Below are 23,407 nucleotides of genomic sequence, written 5' to 3' on the forward strand. Positions count from 1 at the left end.
ACCATAAATTGGGTATCTGAAGAGATAAAGCTTAAGGATTTTGAATTAAATATTCCGTGGCGGGTATTAGTGTTAACTACTTAGGCCCATTATATTGCTTATAGATAAAATCATCACAAGCTGAAAGGATTTCAATGTTTCCGCTACAAATTGGGTCGAAAGAAAATTTGAGAAGTTAAAAGCTTTACGAGAAACTGAGTATATCCACAATTTTATTTACACAATAATATTCAGCTCATATCTTGTAATATGCAAGTAGAGAGTGTGATTATTAAAAACGACTGCTAAATTCGCTTTATCTCAAAATGTGGAGATAGAAAAGATAAAGTTGCAATTTTCTTGAGTGTTCTTTCCTCTACGGAATCGTTTCAAATGTATGAAAGATGTATGATTGAAAACATCGCAAAAAATAGTTGCATGATGGTAAAGGACGCGTGTATTATTTTTACACTAAACATTTCAAGTAGATTGAAAATCGGATGACAAAACGTCGCACTTGCTTTCACCTCCCAATTAATATAGTCGAAAGACAGCAATTTGCAGAATTAACGAAGTGCGCCAGTTTATCATAGCGTTCATTTTAGAAACTGCAATCTCTGATTTTTACCCCGGAAATGGCCATCAATTTTGTAATTTTACCGAGAGCATCATGCAGTAGATTGCTCACACATCCTTCAATATCCTCAACATTTCGAACAATCGATCGTTTCAGTATACGGTGAACGATTTTGGGGATATTGAAAGCCAAACTCTTTAATAATCGTGATATTACAAAACTGTTTGCAGTTAAAAGCTACTCTTTGCAATAATCGTAACTCTAAAAAATTTGTTTCCCACAACCACATAACGGTGCGATTTAGACAAGTTCATCGACATTTGTATTTGTATAGGCACTTTTTAAATTTTAAGTAACAGTTTACTATGTAGTAGAGAGATTTATGTCGATTTAGATGGGAGCCAGCCAAGTCTATAAGGAAGAACTGTCGGGATTGAAAGAAATCGGTCCGAATATCATTAAAATACAAAACGTTATAAAAAAGAAATACTTGAAAACCACTAATCAAACACGATATCGATTCTCCTTGTTACTAATTACACTTTTGTTGTTCTTCAAAAGCATAGTGAAAATTAAAAAAATCGTTTTAATTAAAGCTCCGATTTTCAGTAGTTCAGCAGTATTAGAAACTACAAGTTATGGATAGCACTACTAGATCATTCGTAAAGCCAAATATCATGAATTGGAACTAGATACATAGTGGATTTGAAAACTGAGCACAGAAATAGACGCTTACAACTTTCATCAGGAAACGAAATAATCAGACCATAATTGTTGATTAAGATGCTAATATAATCAGAATGATTAGGAAAATCCGTCGGAAGTCTGCATTTTTTTTTTACGGACAACAACAGACTTAATCAACGTGATGTTGAAGAACAATCGCAAGAAAAATTATGTAGGACCGTGTAGGACCCATTATGAATAATTCCTTTTAGAAACTGGAACTGATGTTGGGGCCTACCAAACCGTTGTCAGAGCCAGGACCAAAGACTGGGTGACAAGTAAATTCCCAACTCAATGGCACCAAGTAACCGGATTCAGATAGTTCAAGACCTTTTTAACAGGGTCCCTTGGCAAATCGGGGTCTTCTAAGCTTCTAAAACTGAATAGAAGCCAGATTAGGAAGACCACCGGTACAGGGCACTGGGTGGTCAACTATTACCTACACAACATTGGGCTTGTGGAGGAGGCCACGTGCAGGTTCTGTGACAAGGCAGATTGAACTACCGAGCATGTAGTCTGTAACTGTGACGGTTTGACCAGAGACAGACATCCACTCCTTGGAGACAGCTATCTGGAACCGGGGAGGGTGAAGCAACTTATGCTATACAGGGTTCTATACTTTATTAAGAGGGACGGGCTCTGACTCCCGTTGTGAAAGAATTGGAGTAGGCACAATGGGCCTTTGGTGTGCCTAAGGGCTACCTGGTTGAGCTCCTCTGTGAATAGATAGAAGTGTCGTCTATCCAGTTTATTTATTTTTGCTTTGTTGAATATATGTAGAAGAGAACCCCTTAACCACCCCAACATTTCTCTCTTTGTGCTTACCTTGCTTTAAAAGGTAATTTTGTTACGTGTTTTCAAAGCGCATGTAACACAGTAATAAATGAAAAAAAAACGATTTCAATTGTTTACTCGCACCTACTGAAAAAATAGATAATACAGAATGTCGAATATTATATGGGAAACTAATGCGAGTTTCATATATGGGTTATCCAATGAGCCCATTTCATATCAAATATACCGCCACCAAAAATGTGTTCACACTTTGTTATTTTCAAGAAGGATGCGCTAGTTTTCACGTATGTTGTTATTTGGTATAGGTGACCACAATACTAAATCGAACGATTTTTGAAATTTTTAAAAATATACTCGAAAACGTACGTTGCCTTTTTTATAAGGGACGCGAACTAATTTAGCTGTTCAGAAAATAATACATATATTCGCTTAAAAAATTGAGTTCAAACTTTGCAGGTTTAAAAAATTCATAAATAAACGAAATGGAAAAATTTGAACAAAGTATAATAACGTCAACTAACTTCCGGTATAACCGGAAACCGTAAAAAATTGAAAATACTTTGCCAGAAATGGGCTCACTGAACTTAATGTAGTCGCTTTCCTTTCCCTATAATAATATCGATCGATCTCGAAGTTGGGCGTAATGTAATAAGTACTACATTGTTAAAATCATTGAAAAAGTGCCACTTAAATCATAAAGTCATTACCAACTATGTATCTCTTCCAACTCAAAAATTGTAACTGAACAAAAAAAAGTATAAAGGAAATAGTTTTTGCAAGATATCTAGTTAGCAAAGCTTTTTTGCAAAACACAAAGAATAGATACACTAAAGTTATCGCGTAATTCCCCACTGAATCATTATTCTATCTTTGCTAGGTTCTGAAACCGTTATGCTTGTATCATCACAAAAGGACTCACGCCGGCGCCGTGTACATAGGTATTCTGTAAATAATGAGATTACATTCTAGATCGATTATAAGCCTATTGTATGCAAACATAATCAACAATCTATAGTAAATTAAGTAAAAGTTTGTATTGTTGTGTAAGGGATAGTGGTCTCCCAAACACTTTTTGGGTGAACTAAAATGCACTCCCTAAAATTCCCATTAGCTAAGTGCTGTTTCAATGGTGGTATCATGATTATTGAAATTTAAAAGATCAAGGTGCAGAAATAAGAATATCAGCTTGTCAAAAGAGCATCAACATTATTAAAATAAATCTGGCGCGTTTTATTTAATATCTGATTTTCAGGAGTATTTCAGAAATTGAACAAGAAATACTTAGGGGATGATACACTTTATACTTTTGATTAAATCAACTGCCATATAATAACGCTCAATTTTCTAATCAGAAGCCGATAATCCAAAAAGAAAGTATAATCGAAGAAAAAACCAAAAAGCGCGTTTCACATCTATCAAATCTGCTGTTTTTTACGGTGCCAGGTAATACTTTACGTGAACATATGGCTTGTGGACTAAGATATATTATTTTGGTAGTTACATTGCATTTTGAATTTCGTATCGTGCACGTCCAACCAACCGCACCCTCATGAGAGTATCACGTACCTACTTGTTAAGCATAAGATAAATGTGAACCTTCAAACGGGAAGGACAGATTAGAGTTTTCAAATTCGTCACTGCCAATAAAATTTACGATCACACCCGTAAACTTCTTTTTATGAAAATAAACGTTTACTTGCTCGAATTAGAACTTTCAACGTGACAGTGATTGCCATCTTTTTTGATAAATTACGCGTTCCTAAAAACGTTGCATTTGAAGATAAAGGGATTTAGTCAACTGGATGTTAAATTTTATTACTACGAGAATTTTTTGCACTAAATAGATACTGTAACGGGTAGATGTAAAATAATTTAAACGCTTTGATACGGGTTGCACCGACTAGCCCAATCGTAAAGTAAAATATAACTTAAAACTCAGGACTGATCTGTCGGGTGAATTGCGCCGAAGTTAACTTGAAGTAACAATATAGAAGGATGGCAAGCTCTACTAAAAACTATTTTCCAATTTACAAAGTAAAAAATGAATCAACCCCAAAGTGACTTAGTCGGATATAAATTCGCGAACTACAAGGTTTCCCAATTGACCCTTGTATTTTGTATTCACTTGATTAAAATATTATATGGGTTACTCTTAAGATCTAGTAATTTATTTATAATGTAAAGGGCCATTCGGATAATTGAAATTAATAATGCAAAAATTAAAATTCATCAATCAATATTGAGTTTCTCCGATCGGTGAACAACATTTGAAATACACAAACAATTATTTCCTTTTTATCCTGTACAAGAAGAAACTTATAATTTCTCGCCTGTATGAAGACAGGAAAGAAGACAATTGCAAGGATTAAGCGAGAAAATTTTATTTTCCAGGCTAGGCGAGAAAATAAATACGCCTTATGTAACCTAGATGGCGCGTTTGTAATAGAATTTAAAGGAAGGTAACCAGCCCTGTGATATACCACTAACGTTAAACTTAACGTGCGGTTTTTTTTTGTTTGTAGAAAACGTTATTTTGCCCATACTAAATAACGTAGATAACTTGCACGTTAAGTTTGACGTTTCTCACACATCACAGCACTCATTATTTCTTTGAATTTGAATTGAAATTGAAATTGAATTTGCATTGTATTAGAATTGTCTTACAAACATAATAAAAGCAGTTTACCACTGATTTAATAATTAAATTTACCTTATATTCATTTCATTTTACCGAATGAAAGAATTTATTGAATTACGTATCTATTCCACCTTCCGTGAATTAGAAAAGACTTCCCCAATATCACGTACCAATTGAAACGTAGATCATACACAGGCTGTTTCAAGCAAACCTTTACCTAAAAGTATTCCCATTAACAATTTAAATCTGAAAATTTGCATACCAACATGGTGATCTATTGATAGAAAATGATCGTTTCACTTCCGGTGTTACCGGATGTGGATAGCAACTTTCTTATTCTAACACACTGTATTTCATCGCATTTGCGAAATCTTCATGAAAATCTACGTCGTTTGACACACATTTCCCTATACTAAGCATCAACGGGTTTCTCCTGTCGAGGTCGATGTAGAATGTGGCATCATGTCAGTGTTGTTAGTTTAAGACTCTTTGAAATTCATGTCAACAGAGTTATAGGTGCAGGACTCAAAGAAAAGCAGTCAAACGTCAAACATTTTGAAAAATCGAATAATTTGAAAATCATTGATGCTGGGTATAGGGAAATGTGGTATCAAAGGAAGTAGATTTCCATGTAAATTTCGAAAATGCAATAAAATACAGAGTATTCTATCTAAACTAAGAAAGTTACAATACATATCCGCAAAAACCGGAACAGAAACGATCATAATAATATTTTCTTTCAATAGATCATGAAAAACTATGTCCGTATGCATATTTTGAGATTTAATGTCTCAATGAGTAAACGTCACGATTGTTGCTTATTATAAGTTTTTTATTTTCATTCAAAGAAGAAGCTTTTTATAAGATTGTCCAAGTTACATCTGTTAAAGGGGCTTTTCCCATCATCAAAAAGCCAATTGTACCTACAACCAACGAACCCAGTGTCATCTAAATTTATATTCAAATGCAGTCAAAGGAGTGAAGTTCAAGAAGCAACATCAGATGGTTTTCGTGTTTGCACATGTACGTTGTGTTTGTTGAAAATCGCAGTTATGATCGGATATTTCGGATACACTTGTGGGGGTCAACGGTCGTCCGGTTTTAGATCACTACGAATAAAAACAATCCCACAATTTAATTAACGTCTTTTTTATCAATAACTCAATAACTGAATACCAACTAATTACAAACAGGAACATTACCACCTTTTTATATATTGATTACAGTCAAGCCAGCACGTGCGATAGACCAAAATTGACAGCCGCCATTCCTCAAGTCACCGCACGCAGCCAGGATCGTAGCTGTATTGTCCGTTAGATGTCGCTACACACTAAGTTAATTAAGATTTCTTTAAATAATTGTTTTAGTCGATCGCTTGTTGCATGGTATCTGTCTATAGGCCTTGAGCGTCTTTCTACATTTATTAGTTTATGGTGAATGTCGAATAAATTTTATTCTGTTTGTAAATGATCTATTGTGTGTTTAATCGAGCTCAAATTGCGACCCAGATAAGAATTCTTATGTTCAATTTTTGTAGGCGTTCCCAGGATGCCAGATGTTAATTAAACTTTTGATACATCAATATTTGGATTTGCGAGAAGGTTAAGGTTGATGTGTTTCTCAAATTAATAAAAATTTAAGTGTTATCGAGATGCAAGTCGAGATGTTTCATAGTAGCAGATGCTGAATGTGCCCTGGAAAAGTTATAATCATTTCGTATACTGTGTTTTGTTGAGCTAGCTAGACAGGTGCTTTCTTCTTCCATTTGAAACGATATTTCGCTGTAATTCCTGAAGATTCCTGATAACTCTTTTGTTTCAGAATTAACAGTAACAACTTTATTTGTTGCCAAGTGATCCTTTTCTTACTTGTTTTTCTGCATCTATTTACACAACTCGCTACAATAACACAGCGAATATCAATTATTTACACAATTCACTCGATAGATACATTAGTGTAAGTCAGCACAATTTGTGCACATTATTTCATATACATAGGGGGGGGGGGGATTGGAACTGGTTTTATGATTCATTGTACTCTTATGAAAGGTCTCAACGAAAGCAATTAATTAATACAAAATAATATACCTACCTAACGACAGTTTGTGGCGAATTGAGATATTTGATTTAGAAATAAAGTGAAAGACGCAAAAAATCGAAAAAACCAGCCGAAGTTTTTAAGGCATCATGGGATACTTTTTACAAATACTTATTAGAGCAATGAAAATCGATCACTACCTACCGTAGGACCGTAGCGTCATTATTTGCCGAAAAACGTCGGCACTAAAACGGAAAAAAGTACATGAACAACTGGCAATCAATTCTGTATTCGTTACAGGATTTCCTTTGTGAAAGTCACTTTAAATTATTGAGAGATTCATTAAATATTATTTAGTTAAACAATCACCTTTTCTTTAATTTGCAAGTTTCGAAAAGTATCTCGCCCAGCGTGTACCAAAGCTACTGTAATTATAAAGATAATGCTCGAGAAATAGCGGAATACTTGACACTTTTATCGCGAACATAATTTAGACCTTCTGAAAGAATGACATGCTCTCTCCCTTAAGGAGTAAAAAAATATATAAAACGAGGAGCTGTTACAGAAAATGAAAAGTGTACATCATTTCAAAATTCAATTATCAACATCTTTCGCTGGTTTGAAATAACAAGTACTATACATGTTGGTTTTGTGTTAATTATAATTACAGCGTGCGTTGAGGTTGTTGGTAAGTTATATGGATATAAAGTGGATCGGCGTTTCTTACGTGTCTCTTCCGAGGAACCTTTGTGATGATCGCAAGCTTAGTAAACAAAAAGCGGAATTCATTTTAAAAGTGATAAGCTTCCGGGCTTCCGTCTGTAAAAGCATAGGCGACCAATACTCGCAACAGTTCGGGTAGGAAACCGAACTAAACCACCCACCAATTCGCACTAACAGTGTGACTTGCGAAGCTTCGAAAGCGCGTCGCGATGCCTCCGATTATAACGGAGACGCTGAAGGCTTGGTTGTTATCGGCCCTTGTAATTCATAGTGCCGTTGCGGGAAATCCAGACGCTAAAAGACTCTATGACGATTTGTTATCAAATTACAATAAATTGGTTCGACCAGTAGTCAATACCTCCGATGTACTTCGTGTTTGCATTAAGCTCAAACTTTCTCAACTCATAGACGTGGTAAGTAGCAATATCTCCAAATTCCAAGGGGTGTGTATTTTATGTATCTTGACATGCCCGCATTATTGCGTTCATTAATTGCTGTGCGTGAAATGGAAATGTCTAAATACACAACTAGCAAAATGAACGTTAAATTACGTTTTATTCCTCTGAATTGCATGCATAAATTTACTTAAACATTTCAGGATTTACCCTAACGAGGAAATCAAATTTATAACGACTCTGAACCTTTTTTTTGTAAAATTAATATCTAGTTGACAGCGCTGCAAAATAAATTACTTTAAGCTAAAGGCAAAAAACCACCATTATTCTTAACCCATTGAACTGAAACTAGCATCAATCAATCCTCTTTTATGATCAGTCAAAGTAAGCAGAAAAAAATGGAAATAGTTTAATCAGTTAATATCGTAATGAAGTACCGGTGTCATTAGGGACTACCAAAAAAGCACAAAAATTAAGTGCTTCTTCAGAATTATGGAGTTCGCTTTAGCATAAAGTGACTAAAATTAATACGAGTTCCGGTTTAATTTTGCAGGAAAGTTCCAGTCTCATTTTTTAACTTTCTTTTTCCGTAAATGTTCAAATGCAAGGCGGATCTATTGAATTTAATATGGCGGTATTGCTCCAAACAAATTGGAAACCAATTTATATTCAAATGAGTGTGTCAAAACCAAACGTACTTACTTTTCAAGAAGTTAAATTGATAAATGTCATGTGTAATGCTACCTTTTCGCAATTTTTTGTAATAAAATGAACCACTTATAGTAGCTGAAAGAAGTCAGCACTTCAAATTCGAGAATATAACATCCATCGGTCGACAATGTAAGGCTTCTCTACAGTATGCGTAGATATGAGCACGTATTTAAGCTTTGAATCTGTATTTGATTTAACATCACCACATCAAGTTCAAACAATTTCTGCCAGTGGTAGTGCTTATTTACACGCAAGCTACAACATAATCTGCATGACATTCCAGAATTTGTTTTACTGTATTGTATGTGCATATGCGTTGTTTACGACACAGGTAAGTCTTGATTTCACTCTGGCGTTAGGGTCTTTGGTTAAGCGTAGGTACTGTACGTATCTACCATATCTGTGTATCTACTAACACTGATCAAAATATTATAGTTAGTTGTGTAACGAAGGCGTAATAAAGTTTTTACGTCGACATTTTTAAATAAAATTAAAAAACGACGTCGCTCGCCATCCATCAGGGGATCTGATACGTCCATTTTCGTTTCCAACTCCAATTTTGTAAACTATACTAAACTGGATATCCCTATACAAAAATTATACGATTTTGTAGAACCGAAGTTCAACTGATAACACTAACACATTCAAAATTTAATAGGAATGGAAAAATTAAGAAAGACTTACAAGCTTAGAAGTCTTTCATTGAAAACTATACATAAATTTAAGAAAACTGCACCTGCGGAATCTTTATATCTTCCAACCTCTCAACATTACACAGTTGACCAGCCCCCTACGGTATGTAGTGTCTGTAGACTTTGTCGACTCTGTGAACAGTACCTAATACCCATTGCATTGCGGACCAGCAATGTCTTCATGTGGAAAGGCTGGTATGTATACCAAAAGTATGTTGCGCTGAAATGTCTTCGAGCTAAGTTGCCTACATCACTAACAGTACCCACTTACATAGGTTAGATATTATTACTATTTTAAAGACAATGGATAATTTTATTGTTCTCAGCTCTTCAGGAGGTAATGTTATCAGTGAAAATGAAGTAAAATACGATTAAAGTTACTGGCCTGTACTGCATATCAAATTGTTCACAAAACTTGAAATTTTAAACAATGTATGTATTGCTGTACAGTGCTTTAATTAAACATTTGAAGGAAAACAGGAATCGTGTAAAATTAGTAGGTATGAATTTGAAGGAAATTACATAGTCTACAATGCGGAGTAGTCAGAAGGGCCGATTCCTGCAAAAGGTGGTGTAAACGATTTTATCGTTTTAAATGGTCCATTTGGGTCCAAATAACATATATTTGAAGAGTGCACACCAATTTTTTCTTGGCACAACTTTTGGCAGCCAAAAAAACCTCAAAATGTTCGGATTTTTTTTTCAGTTCTTCGCTTAAAACTCGAAAACGGTCCATATTTTATGAATAATACTCCTTTAGTAAATTAAAGAAAACATAATTCTGCGTCGATTAAAAAATGAACAAACCGAGGAACAAACAAAATCGGTCTATTAGAATAGTATATTAAGATACAAGTGTATAATCAAGTCTTTAAAGCACGCGCAACGTGTTTAAGGGCACGACGCAAAGCGGAGTGCCTTTAACGTTGCAAGTGCTTTAAAGACCAATTATACACGTGTATCTTATAGTATTTTTTATTATACCTGCAGTATAATTTAAAAATAGGAAATTCAATGAAATCATATTGACGTTATTATACTCGAATACATGTCTAATTAAGTGGGCTGGGTGTTCGTAATTTCACGATTGCCATGGAAATGTCACTTGACGTTTGCTTATAAAAATCGTCGTCTTTGTGAATAAAACGATTTCCGTTGAAAAAGATAATACACCGTCCATTAAATCGCTTGTTGTAAAATCTAAACAAACGTTGGTAGGTGTAAAATCTCAATCCAGTAAAGCCTATTATCAAGCATATGAAAAGCTGTTTCCATGGATGAATAGGAAGTTACTTACGAATAAAGTCTTAAATGCATCGATAATGCTGGCATATATGAAGGAAATGTCAAAGGTATTTAAATCTTCTATCTTTTGGTGCATTCATTCAAAACTTCACTTATTGCTGGGACTAAAAAGTGGAACAGATTTGGAAGCATACCCTAAATTACGCGCGTTTGTAAAAGCTTCAACCAAAGGATAGGTACAAGCCAAAGAAATGTTATGCATTTACAGAAAGCGACTTAGGAAGATTTTTTATTTCACCCAGATGACAGTTTCAAAAGTCATACTTGAAGTATCGTTACTTAGCAACTTTAAAGCACGTGTGTTTTAAAGGCCTTTTTTCGCACGCATTTGAGTGTTTAAAACGGAGATTGCGATTCAGGTATAATAAAAAAAATTTTACAAGCGAGTAAGGTCCTCTATATGGAAGCACCTCCTACCTCTTTGACCCCAAGGAGTTATTGCTGAGTTACTCCATGAGCGGGTGTGACACGACTTCAGCAGTCTTCGCCCAGGGGAAGATAAAAATCTGCAACCTTTTGAGCAAGCTACTCCATCTGCGGGACACCTTCTACGACCCCACACGCTCTGATGAGGCTATTGAAGAAGCTGGGGGAGCTCTCCTAAGGCTCATATACTGTGGTGACGCGAGTGGAAGTTTGGATGACCTGCAATTCACTACGTTTCAGAAGCTGGTGGCCACAAAGAAAGTCGAACTACCACAAGTGCTCCCCACATCAGAAACAGTGAAATTTCATTCTACCTCATCTACCTGCAGATACAGGTACGGACAGGTTGGGAAATAAGCTGGACCCAGAGTTATGGGGGTGGTCGTCCAGTACGAAGGGCATATTCTCCACCTCTATGACAACGGATTGTGCTCCACAAACCCTCCTCAAGACCGTCTTCTGTGCTTACAAGGGAGTATGCAGCACTGCAGGATGCTCCTACAAAAAGGCAGGTTTGAAGTGTTCTTCAATATTGCAAGCACTGTACGGGGGTTTCGTGTGAGAACTCCCATACATATTCACTCGAGGAAGACGAGCAAAAGGAAGTGATGGGCGTCGTGACCGAGACATTTGAGGGGACAATGAATCCAGAACAGGACAAAGCCACCTGCCCGTGGGGGAATCAACGTGTGCTAAACGTGCGCGCCGCTTATCATATTTCTTTTTGCACAAAATAAAAATAGAACGGAACCTCCCAACAGACGTATGATATACGTCTTTACATGCTATTTGTAGCCTATGTAAAGAGAAAATTGCGGTGAAAAAAGTTTAAAAATCAACGCACAAAATCTGTCATTATCTCTCGGTCTATCAGCCGTGACGAAGACCTTGCGAAAGATACTCGGGAGCACCTTTCTAACTGAAGCTGTTAAATTGTCTATATTTTTTTCTAAATTTCGTTGTTAAGTTAGAGATTTAGAGTTTTTGTAATGTAAGGGGTTTGATTTGTAAAAAATATATCGGTTCTAAACTATTTCCGAGATATATAGTGGTTGAAGTGTAATTTGAAAAAATTAATTGATCAACTGTAGTGCAGCGGACGTGTGTTTATCTCTATATACATTTTTTACATGGGGCTTTTTTCCTTAGTTGCTTTCCGAAACCGGTAGAGCCATAAAATGTGGAGTTTGTATCGGGTTTCATTTATTTATTTGGTACAATTGAGTTAAATTTGCAGACTCATCGTGATAGCATTCAATATCATGGAATTTGCAAAGTTGGCATATTTAAAAAATACTTGGGGATGATTTATCGCCCTAACTCTAATTTGATTCGTTTGGTGGGATTTAAACCAACAAATTAACAATTAAAGAAGTACACCTCGCCATTTTGTAGGTGACATTAATTAAGTAAGATTGAGTGGGAGTAATTCCGAGAGATATGTTGAGTGGATTTGCGTCCTGATAATCGCCACGAATGTCACCAAGAGGCTACCGTGGCCATGGTTCCGTGGTTCCTTCCGTTTTAAAAAAAGATTAAAGTTGCAATTTCACGTTGTCATAGAAGCGACCAGTTAGGGTCCATCTGAAAAGTTAAAACGCCTTAGCTGACAAATGAAATTTAAGCTAGTTACGGGAGTTTAAAGCTTGTGGAAAAAAACTAATTTCCTTCGCGCAAAAAGGTAAACAGTTCGACGATGCCAATAAATGATCGCCTATATGTTAAAGGGGCGCAAATGTTTACTGAAGATAAATGAATTAAAACCGCATTCGGATTTTTTTGTAATACCCAGGACGTTTCACTGTTAAATGAGTGACAAATATTCTTTTGTTATCAGTGCGCACAGAAAAACTAAGCTACGACTAAATAATAGAACTCATTACATCGTTCGTGTAAAAGTACATCGTAAAGGTGAAGGATAAATTCCTGTCATCTCCAACTTTTCCCTATGGAACATTGTTAGTTGAATTATCGGTGAAATTTGAACGCGTTCAGACGTTTTGAGCGAATAACCAGTTGCGTAAATTGACGAAAACGTCCTGGCTAAAGAAAGCCCCAACGTGTCATTATCCGGATAATTCCATGCCGTTTCCATTTTCGAAGAAATTCTAAGAGGTCAAGAAATCACATCTACTTTCTAGTCAGTCGCAGGGTAATTTAAGTTGTATCTATGGTACAGAGGAAACTGATTCCATTTTTGTGTCAGTCAAAAAGCATCCACTACAGGACACATTATTTAAAAATTTAATTGCTCTTACTTGGAATCGTTTAATAATGTCAATTAAAAGAGAAAGGATTTTTCATTGATGTAATTACGCATTAAACGACGCTAATTTCTGTAGACTTGGTATTGAAAGTATTTCGTATTTATGTATTATGTCTGTACTGCAGGGCCTATTGACAAGGCTATAATTTTTTGTGAGTAATGGAAATAGAAATTTCTTTAATTCAATGTACAGGTTATTTGTTACACAACATCAAAATAAAAAACATTTCTGTTTAATAGTAGAAAACTGTATGAACGTATAAAAATTCAGTCAGGCTTAAACAGAAACCATCTAGAATAACACGTTTTTCCAGTATCAAGTTCTATCAAATTCCAATGAAATGCAAATATGCCGTATTTACAAATTCCTATTCGATCGTGATTCTTGTAACAAGTGCACGTGATTGAAAATGTTTGTAGTGAAGTCATGTATACGATATATATACGCTCGCAGTATATTATTGAGAAGGCAATGTTACTGTCTAAATCTGCCTGTTGTTCAATAGAAGTAAAAGGTAGGGTAACGGTCTCCTACCACAATTGTTAACCCAAGTTATATTACAAACAACGATTATACACTAACGTACACCTGGAATGAAACAAGAATCCTCCACGCACTTAAAAACTACAGATTGCCTCTAGAGGTACAGAAAATGTTATTTAGATGTTGTGAGTATTACGGGGTACAAGCAGCTTACCCTATTAATCGCATTACAGCTTTAAGGTATCTCCTATAATTGTCTAATCCGATGCATTGGCGTAGGCGAATAGATCATTTGAAAGTTATAAATAAACCAAAACGGAGTTTATCCCTATTAATTAAATTTCATCTAATCCGACGTTGCACTGCAGCACAGAATAAGGGCATATTATAGTGATTAAATTTTGCTTGTTAAATCATTCATGTGATAGTTCTACTTTAATTTATGGGCACTTACGATTATTTTTTATAAAAGGTTGATTTAATTTGTTAGTGAAAAGAATGCAGTTAATCGGCAAAAAAATGCGTATGTTCATTGCAAAATTGATATAATTATGAGATAAGACTTTGATTTTGAATTTGATCGCGGGCGTTATAAGCCTTAGGAATTGGAAGTCGAGATTGAAATTTTTATGTTGTGCCGGGATTCAGATAACTGAGCTAGCTATGTTTGAGGTGTTTTGTGTATGGTTCATTCTGGCCGGGCCATTGCACACAGCAATTTTACTTGCTCACCCAACGTGGGGCATTGCATTTATTTTTTATGCGGCCCGAATGTTTGGGTCACAGCATTATAAATAATGTAATATTGCAACGATCACATGCTATTTCTTCTCCAAGTTGGCACCACATATTATTCTTTTTCCCTTTCAATGTGAACCTGCTCAATTTCGCAGTCTAAATGAGGCAGCTTTAGATACCCTGTTACGGAAGTTTATTTCAGTACAGGCGCTGGATATTTATACACACGCACGTCCTTTCCCATCTTATACCGTTCACTCCATCTCCTTTATTTGAATCCAAGATTATTGTTTTATTTATGAGATGCAATTTATTAACAACTAAAATTTATTAATCTTTCTGCACTTTGCTCTTAAGCCACTGTGTAAAATAATGAGAGGTGTTTCAACTCCCTGTCTTTAGTATAAGCACGAAGTGAATCCTCTTGATGCAATATAAGAGAAACGGAAATTATAGGCTCAGTCTCTCACATTTCCGCTCGTGGAGTCTTATGGAGTCCATTCATATACCAGTAGCACGTACGTGTGAGAAGAGTTTAGATTTATTAAAATAAGTGCCATCTAGGATGTACCAGCTTTCCTTTTAACTTTGGTACCTAATTGTTGAAGACGTCAAAATAGCAGAACAGCATGATATATTATTATTATTACATCTCTATTAGTTTTCGCATTTTCACTCTTACTTCTCAGTATAACGAAAATATTGATGTTACTTTCTATAAATCATAAAACTCATGGAAAAATGGTTTTCAAATTAATAAATGCCGTTTTCCAGTTACACGATACACCTTTAAGAAAATTAGCACAATATTGGTAGAGATCATAGTTGTATAATTGTCGCTTGCCATAAAAATTTCATGCTGTTACCTCCGCAAAAATTGCCAGGCTAAACGATATGGATTGGCAAATGGTCCCACAACAATAGCATCTAATTTGTGAGGTAGGTACTATGCATGTATTGCAGATGTAAGTATCCTAAATTGCTAAAGTCACAGGATTAAGGGGGATCTCACACAGTTCATTTATGAGCGTTTGCAGAGGTTTCATAGAAAAATTCCCCAGACTTTAGTTTCAATCACTTAGTGCTAAATGATACACCGATCTCTTCGCAAGGAAATTTGCGATGTGTCTATAGTAACACATTTTTCAAATTTATCGCAATATCAAGTGAAATATCGTGTTAAATATAGACAAAATGTGTCACTTTTCATACGTAGAATTTTGCATTATCGAAATAAATAATCGAAAAAGTGTTACTATAGAAACATAGAATTATCCTTCGTCTTTTCAACAAAAAAAAATTGAAAAGATCTGTAAAGAAATACGGCCGTGACAATCTTTCCACGAAACGTCTACCATGTATGGATTGTATGAATTTAACTTGCTGTTGTGTAACACCGCGCAATGCGAGTTTTAAAACTAAACTGGACGTATTAAGATCATTTTCTGGGAAGGAATATTTCGTTTGTCAATTCTAAATCAGAGACTACTTGCAATAGTATAAACAATTTTAATTCGAAATGTCTTCATTTAATGATTTAAGTGCAAATTGAGAACATTTCACTCCATGCAAGGATAGCTCGAAGGATAGTCTGGATAGTGCCCATAAAATTGAATTAAAAAGAAAAATAATTAGGAGTTAGTTTAGTTTACCCATTTTATAACTTCCAATGAAGCAGTTTTTTAAATGGCTGCAATTCTCAAATTCCAGGCTATGCAACAAAAATATTTGTCATATAGAATGAAAATTGTAACGTACAATTAGAGCTGGGCAGTATTCTTCGTTGTAAATATTGTGTAGTGTTCAATTACTTTCGAGTACATATTCAAATACTTTGTAATTAAATAGGCACTTTTATGGAAGCAGTATTTGTATTCTCAACTAAAATACTTTAACATATATTTTTTAGTGTTCAAATACTTTGCAAACAATTCGCATATTTCGCAAAGTATTCTAATACTTCACCAACAATTCAAATACCTTTCAAGTCATTCAAATACTTTGAGAACTATTTAAATATTTTTTTAAGTAGGTATTCAATGGAAAGTATTTAAATACTATCAGAAGGATTTAAATATTATTCTACAGAAATTCCCCTTATGTGATGGTTTTGTCCGCCCGTCTGTCTGTCTGTTCCTCGTCTAATTGGAGAATGGAAAGAGACAGGGATGTCAAACCTTCACCAATCTATTTCTATGAGTTCAAAGATCAATGCTATTGAATATGAGCTGAATTAAAAGTCTTATTTCCAAATGCGAACTGAGTGTCAAAAAATTCCCCCACTAAAAATCGTATGCGATACTTCATATGTTGTTTAACGATCGCCAAGATAGTTTATAATTTTGTATTATACTGTGTCTATCTGTCCGTGTGCATAATAACTTTGTTTAGAAACGTCAGATCGATTTAAAAATTGGTACACATGTTTCTTAAGGGTATAAGAAAGGTCGTTATTGTTTTTCAGTTACGAAGATGTAAAAATAGTGGATGTGTGAACATCTCGAGGATCATTCGGTATTCGACTGTATCGAATTTCGAGATGTGATGATAACGATATTGTTTCAAGCCACTGCACCACGATATGATAAAAGTAGTATTTTTATAAATGCATACATACTGTTTAAACACCGTAATAGGCTACTAAATGTAATCACCCAAAATGACATCAAGTGATCATGATGATGATGGATAATCTTTTTAATTTTTCCATTATTTGAGTGAAGTATTTGAATACTTTTTACTAATATATTTGAGCACTTGTCAAAGTAATGAAACACCTTTTTAAAGTATTCAAATACTTTTGATAGATATATAAAAGCCGGCGTTTAAATAAAATTGACGAATTATCAACTTCGGCATGACCTTTAGTTTTCAAACTAAGCGATGCAGGAATAACTCGATAGTACGAAGCTAATGCAGTACTCCCGAAGGCCCTTAGTTAGTAGTCTTATCTAATCTCGCTCCATCTAGATATCGGTAGGGTTATAAAAGGCACCCGAACGAGTTTTGAGTATAATAAAGTTTTGTATTTTTGGGGACGTTCACCTCGCCCCCATTAATTTTCGAATTATTTCTAAATCCAAAAAAGGCGACATAAATACCCAATAGAGCACAATTGGACCATAGTAGACAGAAAAAAATTGGTTGATTTTTGGGCTAATAGAAAAAGAACGCGCAAATTCTTGTATCAGTTATTCCGAAAAGTCAAGTTATTGATTATTAATTTCAGTATAATATTTAATTTATTCGGAAAGATAAAATGAGAAAAGGTTTGAAAGGTAATATCCAAAAGACGTTTAAACATACCAACGTTCTTGTATATTTTTTTAAACAAAAGTTGCTTGAAATTTGCATACAGGGTGGGCCATTAGTGCGTAGGTAGAAGATTGTGGGTTTATCAACGCGGCTACAGCCTCAAAATATTTTTGTTGCAGATTTTGATTCCTTGGTCAATTTGTATGTATTATGCGTGATATCTAAAATACGTCGTTTAGCCCGCAATTGGGGATTTTTTGAAAAAGTAGATGTGAAGTAACAATGCGATTAAAAGGCCGGGACTGCAACTGCATGAAATGTACTACCCTACTACCATTCGCCGAACGGTCAATGTTAAATTTTTTTGTGTGAAATCACTGCGTCAATGTTCAAAATTTCAATCAAAGGTAACTTGATTTTTATTAATAGAACTACAATTTTTTTATTGCATCAATTGTAGGATTTGATTACCTTTCCAACGATATAAGCATGTCGGTATTTACCTACCTTTTACATATTTTTTGTAGTTCAACAATTGAAACTTGAAACTTTGACATATGCCTGGCGTCGCCGCCTCTCCCAGGATTTAGTCAACTGTCGTGAGGATGCGTCCCTGGTAGACACTATCAGGGACGTTTCTCCACTACTTTGTTGCCATCGCGCTGGGCCGCGACATATGCCAAACAATGTGGTGGATTTTGTGGATTGGGGGGGTTGTGGGGGGGCGGCTAACTGGGTGTTATCCGACCCGAACGGGTACGGCCACAGCTTCGCCACTGGTATTCTGCCTTAGAGGGAACTCTGCTTTCTAGTGATAGCTTCTTATCCGGGCGTTCATTGGCTTCCGATGTTCCTATCCTTTGGTCTCGTTCCCTTCCCGGTTTTCCCTCGTGTTAGGCCCTTTTTATTGTTGTCCTCTCCCTGCGTTACTTTCTGTCCCCTTTTCCTCCTCCCCTTTGCTTCTTCCTCCACCTCCAGTATTCTTCTGCTTTCTTTCTTCCTTGATGTATTTCTTTGCTCTTTTCTTCCCATCTTCCTATGGTAATCCCCGAGACCTCTACCGTTTGGTTTATGGTGGTGCTCCATGTGTGGCAGGGTCGGCGTACCTTCCATTCCGAGGCACACAGAATCTTGGCAGCCCGTATGATATGGTCTTTGTTCCTCTTGTTGGTATGTCCAGTATCTCATCTGAATCATCTTCAGTCTCCTGGTAATCGTCTTTCTTTCTAGTAGTTCTCTTCTCTGCTTTCTTGTAAGGTTGCTGTTTTCTTCAGTATCCTGACTGCCTTCCACTCCGCCCTCCTCAATGTTCGTCTGTTGCTCCTTGTTAGCGCTGAAGTGTTAATTCCGTATAACATTGTCGGTGCTATGTTCGTGTTGTAAATCATCATTTTCCAGCTGCCCGGTATTTTCTTCTCTCGTAAGAAGTTCCAGATTCCGTGGGTGCTTCTGAATGCGTTGGATATTCTGTCTTGCACTGCGTTGTGCCTGCTGAGGGTGCTGTTTATGTACGTTCCCAGATATTTGATCTTGTGCTTCATGGTTATCTCCTTCTCGGCTATTATGGTCTTCTTTCCTTCTTTGTACTGGGGGTGTTGTTTCTTGGCACTCTTATCATCATGTAGCTCTTTTCGTTGTGTATTTGTAGGTCCACCATTTCCAGGTGTACCTGGTACCACGCTGGCCTGGACGAAGTCTTCAGTGTCTTATAAATTATCCGGGATTACAAATAGATCGTCCGCGTACGCCAGTAATGTCGGTAGTAGTAATTGGCCGCCTGTGCTAAGGTTCGTCACCACCATCCTTGTTTGTTCTATAGCATGGTCAAGTGCTATCGCGAAGAGCCTTGGGGAAACGGACATCCTTGTTTGATCCCCCTGCTTTTCCTTTGGTGTTCGGTTTTCTTCCAAAACCATTGTATACTAGTATACTCCCTTTGCCACGCGTTTATGGTTCTGTTGATTAGGAATTTGGGTAGTTCCAGCATCGCCCACGCTGTCATTGGTATATTATTTTCTGTTTCCCCCTTGTTTCCTCCTTTTGTATTTTTTGATGTGCCTATACCATTACATTTGAATTCATAGTGTTTTTCTATTTTCAAAAGCTGTCAGTAATTAGTAGGCCGTTAAAAATTATGAACACCAATTTAAATTATAAAACATTTCCCTGCAAACAAAACAAAACAAAAGAGACTCAGAAACCACTTCAACCCCCTCAAAGTATCCACCTCGCAGAATATTATTTAGTCATTCTTTAACGTTTAGGCAAAATGAGGTGAATCACTTTCTTCTATTATGTGCACCGAAACATTTTGAAGACCATCAAAAAGTACTTAAATATTTATAGTAAACAAAAACAAGTAAAAAGCACCGTTTAAATCACTTTTTTCAAATTCCATTTTTCTAATAAACTTAACTAATCAACCAACAATGCTAATGAACCAAACTGACAAATCAAATCCTACATTTGATGCAATGAATAAAAATCAAGTTAGCTTGTGATTCAAATTTGGAAAAGTGACTTTTAACACAAAAAAGGTGTAACTTTGACCGTTAGTACATTTGATTACTAACACTGCAAACACGGCTCATGAAAATTTAAACTCAAGATGCATGATCGAACAGAACCGCGGCGTGTCGTGTTGCTTACGAGTGCATAAGGACAGCTGCCCACCCCACATATAATGATATAATAGTACATTATACATCAAGGGAGAGAAATGCATTATTTTTCCCGCGGTGCGATTTGTAGCCAGAGGGCGAAGCGAAGCGGAGCCCGAGGGCTACAAAGCACCAAGGGAAAATGGCATTTCGCTCCAGAGGTGTATATACTATTTTTTGCATTCGCGTCGACGTTTACCTATACTCTTTAAATGAATTGATGGTTCTTTGAAGATTATAACCACATATTAATCAGGTTAGTGGAGAATTAAGTATAACCGTGGCAACCAATAAATTAAAATTTAATCATGTTAGTCGAGAATTCAGATAAACCATGGCAACAGATAAACAAACAATGTTTGCTGTTGAAAAAGTGCGTGAATTAAAATGGAAGTTGCGGGTTGTTCTGAAGAACCTTATGAAATTACAAACGCCGCTAACGCCGCTGTCGTGAATTTACTACCTGATAAGTCGAAAAAGTTGTATGAAGCAGCATATAAAGGTTTTAAAGACTGGTGCATAGAAAAAGATGTCGCGACCGTCACCGACAATGTTATGTTGGTTTACTTTAGCGAAAAAGCCAAAAAGTACAAATGTTCAACGGTATGGGCACAATATTCCATGGTGAGGTCTTGTATGCTCATTTACGACAATGTTGACATCAACAAATTTCCAAAATTGATATCATTTTTAAAAAGGAATTCTGATGGATATTCTCCGAAAAAATCGAAAATATTTAATAGAGAAGAGGTGGAAAAATTCTTGCTTGAAGCTGACGATGATACCCATCTTATGCGAAAGGTAAAATTGCGTTTACTTAACGTATTAAACATTGCTAACCATTTCCTCTTTAGGTTGCGTTGATTTTTGGAATATCTGGCGCATGTCGCACTGACGAATTGGTCAATATGACACTGGATAACGTTGAAGATGTGGGGTCTTCTTTCATAATTACCCTGCCACATACAAAAAACAAAACATCCAGAACGTTCGTTATAGCGAGTAATGAAGGCGGTAAAGTGGATTTTCTTCAGATAATTCGCAAATACACGTCCCTTCGACCTGGAACTAACCATGGACGATTTTTTGTTTTCTACAAGAACGGAAAATGTACTCAGCCGGTTGGGAAAAACACGCTTGGCAAGGTGCCAAATATGATCGCCAATTACTTAAAATTACCAAACCCAGAACTCTATACGGGGCACTGCATGAGGCGTTCCTCCACCACTCTATTGGCGGATGCTGGAGCTGACATCACCACTATAAAACGGCATGGTGGGTGGAAGTCCACCACAGTCGCGGAAAGCTACATTGAGAACTCTGTGGCCAACAAAACGAAGATTGCAAATCAGATTATTCAAGGTAGCACTACCTCAAATGTCAATATAACATCGGGAGCCAGTTCTGATTCGAATCTATTGATTAATAAAATTCCAGCGGTAAATTTTACAAAATGTGAAAATATAACGTTTAATTTAAATATAAACAATGTACCTTTTTAAGTTTGAGTTAATATAACCTATATAAATATCAGGGAGTTTTCATTATCATTATTTCTCAAGGGACTGAAATGCAATTTCTGTCCCTGTTTTGTGATCATAGAAACGGATTTTTACCCTCGCGAGTGCAAAAACCATATTATGCACTCCTCGTTCCCCTGAGAAACTTCGTCCGACTGTGAGATCAGCCTTAATTTAACACGAGGCCTGATTCGGAATTGCCTAGAATCATGAAACAAAGTTGGGAGTTTATTTTCGTTGAAATATCGTCGTAGTTAACAGCATCTCTATACTAATTCGATTTCCCGTCATTAATTTATGTAAGTGCATTAAGTCATTAATCAAGGATACCTAATTAAATTGTGGTTTTTGCCACGTATATTAGGTAAACACGGTAATTAAGAGCAAACTGGAAATAAATTTAATTATTTGATCGCGATCAAATCAATTAATGTTCCCTTGAATTCGTTTTTTTAAGCGAGATACTATAGATCAGATTTTGCCTCGAAATGGCTCGGTTATATACGAATAATAAACTGTTTTCCTATCTAATTTTCTTGATTACGCCTTCAATACAAATGGTGGAACTGCGACGCAATCAGTAGTTATTTGCTTTTAAACGTCCGTTAACAAAAGCGTATTTTAGGCGAAATACGCCAGAATCAATCTTTAATTACATGTACTAGACACAAAAGCAAAAGACAATAGCACACTCTTAACCGGCGGCGAGTTTTACCTCTAATTATATCCCTTAATCGCCCCTTTACAGATATACAACGGTACATTGACTTCAAGCTCTACATTCGTCGAGTTTAAGGTAAGGGACGTGTAAATATTTAAAGTGATCTCTAAACATAAAAACTATTTGTGTTTTAAAACTTTAAACTAGGACTTTATAAAACCATCCCTCCTTCATTGGAAATGCATTTCACATACTGATCCCCTATCATTAATAGGCCATAAACGAGTTGTTAATAGATCAACCAGAAACGTGCGTGCTTCAAAGAGAGATAGAAAGACAGCTTTTAATCCCCAAACTTTAGAATTCACCGTTTGACGTAGTATAAAGTTTCAACCCCGTTTGACAAGGGTTTGTACTCTAAAAATAATAAATGCTGCGTGCCCCGCATTTAAATCCTTTAATTTATTCGTAGGTATATGTAGAAGATTCCATCGCAACCGATACGCTATTTGAGAGATAGCCTCGAAGTGTTTTATGTTACTCTGAATAAAAGTTACTTTGAATAAATATTTCTTAAAAGTATACGTGCCCTACTATGATCTAGGAATTGTGTTTGTGCATAATTTCTTTTCCAGTATGAAATCTTTATGTAACTTAAATACAATCTCTTACGTCATTCTAAAAAAACTGTAGGAGCAGTGGTTCCATATTGAGGAAATATTCCTCAGAAGTTTTCAGAAGTAAACCAACATTCTGTTACCCTCCTTATTGTCAGTCGCGTACCGACAAGCCGTGCCGGGTACACGGTATATAGTAAAT

The 23,407-nt window shown here is 36.0% G+C and overlaps 1 protein-coding gene across 2 annotated transcripts; it reads left to right on the forward strand.

The window, feature by feature from the left end:
• The first annotated feature begins 20,453 nt into the window (after positions 1 to 20,453).
• Positions 20,454 to 22,013, forward strand: LOC116166501. Of its 2 annotated transcripts, XM_031481466.1 has the most exons (3): positions 20,454 to 20,663; positions 20,723 to 21,208; positions 21,262 to 22,013. In XM_031481466.1, exons 2-3 carry the CDS (start codon positions 20,795 to 20,797, stop codon positions 21,907 to 21,909), a joined length of 1,062 nt encoding a protein of 353 aa, XP_031337326.1. In that variant the 5' UTR covers positions 20,454 to 20,663; positions 20,723 to 20,794; the 3' UTR covers positions 21,910 to 22,013. The 2 variants fall into 2 exon arrangements, with proteins under 2 accessions (XP_031337326.1, XP_031337325.1); XM_031481465.1 differs by having other exon boundaries at positions 20,454 to 21,208.
• The last annotated feature ends 1,394 nt before the right edge of the window (positions 22,014 to 23,407 follow it).

The sequence above is a fragment of the Photinus pyralis genome, unplaced genomic scaffold, assembly GCF_008802855.1.
Source record: "Photinus pyralis isolate 1611_PpyrPB1 unplaced genomic scaffold, Ppyr1.3 Ppyr1.4_LG3b, whole genome shotgun sequence".
In the NCBI taxonomy this organism is placed as follows: domain Eukaryota; kingdom Metazoa; phylum Arthropoda; class Insecta; order Coleoptera; family Lampyridae; genus Photinus; species Photinus pyralis.

What these genes read in the sequence shown, in the direction of transcription:
- LOC116166501 (XM_031481465.1), top strand. Translation starts at nt 20,795, where the DNA reads ATGGAAGTTGCGGGTTGTTCTGAAGAACCTTATGAAATTACAAACGCC. An exon ending in ATACCCATCTTATGCGAAAG is followed by an intron (nt 21,209 to 21,261) that starts GTAAAATTGCGT and finishes TTTCCTCTTTAG; the next exon opens with GTTGCGTTGATTTTTGGAAT.